This window comes from Oncorhynchus mykiss, chromosome 8 (genome assembly GCF_057628025.1).
Source record: "Oncorhynchus mykiss isolate SJ-2025 chromosome 8, ASM5762802v1, whole genome shotgun sequence".
NCBI lineage: Eukaryota > Metazoa > Chordata > Actinopteri > Salmoniformes > Salmonidae > Oncorhynchus > Oncorhynchus mykiss.
The window spans coordinates 14,951,677-14,957,676 of record NC_143029.1 but is presented as its reverse complement, the minus strand read 5'-3'; the positions used below and the strand labels follow the sequence as shown (position 1 = coordinate 14,957,676).

General features: G+C 44.3%; 1 protein-coding gene across 11 annotated transcripts in view; it reads left to right on the top strand.

Annotated features, from left to right (window-relative positions):
• The first annotated feature begins 631 nt into the window (after positions 1-631).
• LOC110529441 (kinase D-interacting substrate of 220 kDa B) overlaps positions 632-6,000 on the top strand; it is a 52,070-nt gene continuing 46,701 nt past the window's right edge. For 5 of the 11 annotated variants that reach the window (XM_090242619.1, XM_090242617.1, XM_090242613.1 and 2 more), the window contains exons 1-2: positions 1,913-3,950; positions 5,778-5,942. In XM_090242619.1, coding sequence (XP_090098745.1) covers positions 5,811-5,942 — 132 coding nt within the window. In that variant the 5' untranslated portion in view covers positions 1,913-3,950; positions 5,778-5,810. Of the gene's footprint in view, positions 836-1,912; positions 3,951-5,777; positions 5,943-6,000 lie in introns of those variants that run through there. The other 6 variants (XM_090242618.1, XM_090242616.1, XM_036984823.2 and 3 more) reach the window with 2 other exon arrangements.

Below are 6,000 nucleotides of genomic sequence, written 5' to 3'. Positions count from 1 at the left end.
TGTTCGGAAACCCTATTTGTTTAAGCACTGTTTGAAGGGCGTGGAGTCGGCTTGTCCTTCCTCACATAGGCCACTGTAGAATACTCACATAAACTGTGAGTCAGAGCTTGGGAATGTGTTACCTTGGCTTCATACCCCAAGGGACTAGGCCTATAGCTTTGCACAGGCACCTGTGTCATAAGCAGTGCATATTATTAGATGGCATTGAATATTTCTGGTGGTGGAATGGGCCTATACACTACCCAGGCTATAACAGCTCAGCACCTGCCCTTTACTCTCCTCATAAAATGTTGGACTTTGACCTACCATACAATAATTATTAGTCAGCCTGGCAAAAGGGTTTTGAAACATTATTTTCCTCAACATAACAGCAGCTCCTTCTGCAAATTAAAATATTGAGAATGAATGTGAAACAAACAAGGGAAATTATAAATAAGAGCAATAACCTGAAATGTGGTAGGCTATATAGAGCAATAAATCCACAACACACTAAGAAGGCTTTGACATAACATTCACAATATTTTCTAGTACGTTAATAAAATATAATTACTAACGTTGCAGTTTTCGGCAATGGCAAATTCAACTTGTACAGTAATTTAGTAGACTAGTAAACCCAGCATCTCAAAGCGCCACACGTCACAGTTTGTAGGCGGGTAGAAGATGATTTGACGGACAGCGGGGAGGAAGTCCCCCTAGTAAGTGCTGTGTTTTTCTGGTCCACTAAAATGGCTGTTGTCGAGGATGGGGACTAGCCTGTGAGCACTACACGCATATAAGGCGAGGATTGAGAAGACAACACCGAAGTGTGGAACATTTATATTCGTTTTATTAAAAGGTATGTCACTGTGAATTGCCGTTTCTCACGTATAAGCATCGAAATGTGCCCTCCTTTGATAGATGGCGTTTGATTGACAGCTCGAGCACATCTGAATGTTATTGTCTGACTGCTTGCTAACGTTAAAAACTGCAGTCGTCTAGCAAATGTCATATTCGCTTTTAAACAGATGTTTAATTATGATCATTGCCATTTTATTCAAAATACTGCAATCAATAATGGTCGCAGTCAGGCACGGAAATATTCTTATTTTTATTTCAGAAGATGTGATATGTCGTGCGATCTAACGTTAAGCTAGCTGACAGTCGATGGTTTAGTTAACATTCGATATGGCAAGCCAAATAAATAGCTGATAGCTAGATCTAAATGTTGTTGATAATTGAAATGAGCTAGCTATCGTATTATTCACTTGCTAGCTACTGTAACGGTACCAAGGTTGTCCGCTTGTTACGTTGTAGTTCGATAGTGTGGAAGTGCAGCCCACAATTCTGGGCGTTCCTGTATGTGGGCATTCCTTCATCTGCAGGAACGCCTACCCTCAAGCATCCCATTGGTTGCTGCATGAACTCCGTCGTTAACAGAACTGCAGGAAAACCGTGCCTGACAGGCGGGGGCGAAGGACACTGTCTACAGCTAGCTACCGTTGTCACCCCTGCCCTTTCTTCTGTGGGGTTTATTGGCGGCTGGCATCCAACGATATTAGGCATTAATGCCACTTACTGTACTGGAGTGCCCATGCCTCCCTCCAGTCCTAGCTTAAAAATTTACTGACAATTTTTAACCGAAAGAAGTACACTATATATACAAAGTAAATATTTGGCTATTTCAGCCACACACATTGCTGGCAGGTGTATAAAATCGAGCACACAGCCATGCAATCTCCATAGACAAACATTGGCAGTAGAATGGCCTTACTGAAGAGCTCAGTGACTTTCAACATGACACTGGCGTAGGATACCAACTTTCCAAAAGTCAGTTCGTCAAATTTCTGCCCAGCTAGAGCTGCCCCAGTCAACTGTAAGTGCTGTTATTGTGAAGTGGAAAGGTCTAGGAACAACAACGGCTCAGCCTCGAAGTGGTAGGCTACACAAGCTCACAGATCGGGACCGTCTAGTGCTGCCCTCGGTTGCAAAACTTACTACCGAATTCCAAACTGCCTCTGGAAGCAACGTCACCACAATAACTTTTAATCTGGAGCTTCCGGAAATGGGTTTCCATGGCCGTGCAGCCGTACACCTGCACAAGCGTTGGCTGGTGTGGTGTGAAGCTCCCCGCCATTGGACTCGGGAGCAGTGGAAACTTGATGAATCACGCTTCACCATCTCGCAGTCCGACGGACAAATCTGGGTTTTTGGTGGATCCAGGAGAACGCTACCTTCCCCAATGCATAGTGTCAACTGAGAAGTTTTGTGGAGGAGAAATAATGGTCTGGGGCTGTTTTTCACTGTTCGGGCTAGACCCCTTAGTTCCAGTGAAGGGAAATCTTAACTTGGCATACAATGACATTCTAGACAATTCTGTGCTTCCAACTTTGTGGCAACAGCTTGGGGAAGGCCCTTTCCTGTTTCAGCATGACAATGCACCCGTGCACAAAGCAAGGTCCATACAGAAATGGTTTGTCGAGATCAGTGTGGAAGAACTTGACTGGCCTACTCCCGAGTGGCGCAGCGGTCTACGGCACTGCATCTCAATCCTAGAGGCGTCACTAGATACCCTGGTTCGATCCCGGGCTGTATCACAACTGGCCGTAATCAGGAGTCCCGTTGAGCAGTGCACAAATGGCCCAGTGTTGTCCAGGTTAGGTGAGGGTTTGGCCGGGATAGGCCGTCATTGTAAAATAAGAATTTGTTCTTAACTGAATTTCCTAGTTAAATAAATAAAATAATTGAGCCCTGACCTCAACCCTATTAAACACCTTTTGGGATGAATAGGAGCGCCAACTGCAAGCCAGGGCTAATAGCCCAACATCAGTACCCAACCTCACTAATGCTCTTTTGGCTGAATGGAAGCAAGTCCCCGCAGCACTGTTCCAACATCTAGTTAGAAGCCTTCCCAGGCGAGTGGATGCTGTTATAGCAGCAAAGGAGGGACCATCTCCATATTAATGTCTGTGATTTTGGGATGAGATGTTCGACGAGCAGGTGTCCTCATACTTTTGATCATGTAGTATATAATGAGGGGTTCCGGCAGATTCAGGAATGCCCACATACAGGAACGCCCTGAATTGCGTGCCGCAATTACAACCTTCTCTTGTAGGTAGCTAGTAGCAGGCAATGATTGGTAGCAGCCCCTATTTGTTGAACAAGTCATTTATTTCTACATCCTAATGGTGATGATGATGGTGTAGCCTAATCTAATGCATCTTATCAAAGCAAAAAGCGGTGTCACTGCACACACGGAGTATGCATAAACTATGCATCATTTTGATGTAAATCCCACATTTAAAAACCCTGCCCACTCTAGTTGCCGCTCAACAACTTTGTAAATCGTGGAGTTGAGTTTAGTCAGCAACAACCAAGCTTGCACAGATGTCATTTCTGTATGTTTATTTTTCAGTACTTTTGCTTTGGTACAGAGAAGCACAACACATAAATAGATAGCCCTGTCTGAACAGACAACAGAGACAGTGCAGTAGTTCCATATTTTGACCTATAGCCTAGTCTACTTATCCCTTTCATATTCACTGCATACCACAGATACTGTACTATAGCTGTTCCATCTAGGCCTATATTTGTTGCATACCACAGATAGAAGGGAAGGTCAGGTTCCAACCCTCCTCATACTAGGCCTACATCATATTAATGAAGTTACCAATACTAACTGCTGATGTAATAAGGGCTTTATCAAATATTTTTGATATTAGTCTCTAGGTCAGTGGTGCTGCTGGCCTATATTGAGCCTGTTTTTCTCCACTGTTCCCTGTCCTCTGAGCATGTGCCAGAGAGGCTGGGTGGTACCTCATCCTCATGCATAATTCAATATCAGCAGCCACAGCCAGGGGGAATAGCCTAGTCAATAAGGCTGGCCAGGACCAGTGTATGTGGAGGCATAAATTGCAGAGCGAAGAGACAGCAGGCAAAAACAACCCACAGAGAGAACACTATTATTCCCATAGGTAAGATTGCTCGGTTGTGTCAATGTAATTATTGCGCTATGTCCTGTCTGTATGCGACAGCCGACAGGTTAATGGCATTGGCAGCAGTGCAGCACACGGCGATGTGTTTTGATGTTTAGCTGCCTTGCCTCCACTTTCTTTTCTTTGTGGCTGCTTTCAGCTGTTGTGTTGCTGCAATAGGTAGTGACGTGAGGTGGAATGCTGGAGGGCTTGTGCTGCACTCTGCTCTGTGGGGATGGAAGGAATGCTTTTAACTGGCTGTCAGCCTGCCGACAGGACCAGGCTACTTAATCTAGTCATTCTTTTCATGTCACACAGAAGGGGTTTGTTTTTGTGGCTTGACTGACCGACGCCCACACCCATGTTAAGGTCATAGGCTTGGCTGGCTGACTGAATTGTAAGCTTATATTGTCTGTGCTTGTATTGTGTTGGATAGGAATGTAGTTACTGTCCTAAAACGGGCCAGTTTTCTAGAGGAACACATTATGGATGATGATTAATAAACTTGAGTTAATGGTTACAGGTAGACATCACTTAGCCAGCTAGTCTATAAATCTGTCTCAAAGAGCCTGTGTGAATAGGTGTAAATATGTGATTATAAACTGGGTGGTTAGAGCCCTAAATGCTGATTGGCTGACAGCCATATACAACGGGTATGACAAAACATTTATTTTTACTGCTCTAATTACTTTGGTAACCAGTTTATAATAGCAATAAGGCACCTTGGGGGTTTGTGGTATATGGCCAATATACCATGGCTAAGGGCTGTATCCAGGCTCTCCGTGTTGCGTCGTATTTAAGAACAGCCCTTAGCCGCGGTATATTGGCCATATACCACACCCCCCCGTGCCTTATGGCTTAATTCTTTGCAATACATTTTTGGTTATATTTTTATGCCATTGGTGTTTACGTATGAATTTATAGTATGACCTAGGCTAAAATATATATTTTAACTATGCCATAAGCAAATGGGTAATTACAATGCAATAGCACTTTATATACCCTAGCGCCAATAACAGCAAAGCACAAAAAAAAACAAATTAGACTAGCTGCCATTTTGTGTGCCTGTAAAATAGGAAGAAGACTGTGTGTACACAAAGCATTGCCAAGAAGAGGCTATTCTCTGAGTGAGAAGATAAATACTGTATATGTCAGACGATGATAGCAGCCAGGAGGCCACTAATAAACCAAATATCTCTTTCAACTCGCTGCTGTGGCTGCCTGCCTAGGTGACAATCCTGTCCCCAAAGCAGTGAGTGAGTGGCACATTGAAATCTGGCGCTGGCTTAATTCTCTGAGTCTGATGCTCTTTAAATGTCAGGAGATAGCTAGGCCCACACCCCTGTGCTGCAGGAGCCAGATAGCACTGGAGTGAGTCGACCGACACCCACACAGTAGTCGACCCACTTGCTGGTTGCCAGGGTCAGATAACTAGGCTATGTCCTCTGTTCTAGCTCTTTCTCACACATTCACTGTTTCATACTGATTTTTAATCAAACTCCAAATATAGCATAACCTAGCCTTTTATAAATGAAAGTTAGTCTATAACTAGTGAGGGAAAAGCATGTTTTTTGCTGTTATTGGTGCAAAGCTATATAAAGTGTCTATTACAATGTTGTTAGCATCCCATGCCTTCCCACCAGTGTTATCCCACCCTAACATCCCTTCTGTCCTGTGTCTCTCCCATAGAACTAGGGTGAGTAGAACGGAATCCCCAATCAAGTCAGTGATGCCATAATGTGTGGTTTGGCAGCCATTTTGTGTGTGCCCATGCCATAGGTAAAGTGTTAGTAAAGCGTTCTATTTCCATGATCTCTCCCCATGCAGGTGCTGTGGTGTTGAGGGGAAGTAGCTGCAGCCATGGACACCACCACCTCCATTAAGATGACCACTCTGGCCATCCAGAACCTCTTCGGCTACGTGGAGGAGGAGAACCTGGCAGCGCTCAAGGCCCACCTGGACAAGTTCAAGGAGGTGGACGGCAGGAGTGACGTGAGTATCCTCATACTATCTAATAGGCCTACAGGTATACTAATCTATCTATAGTTAT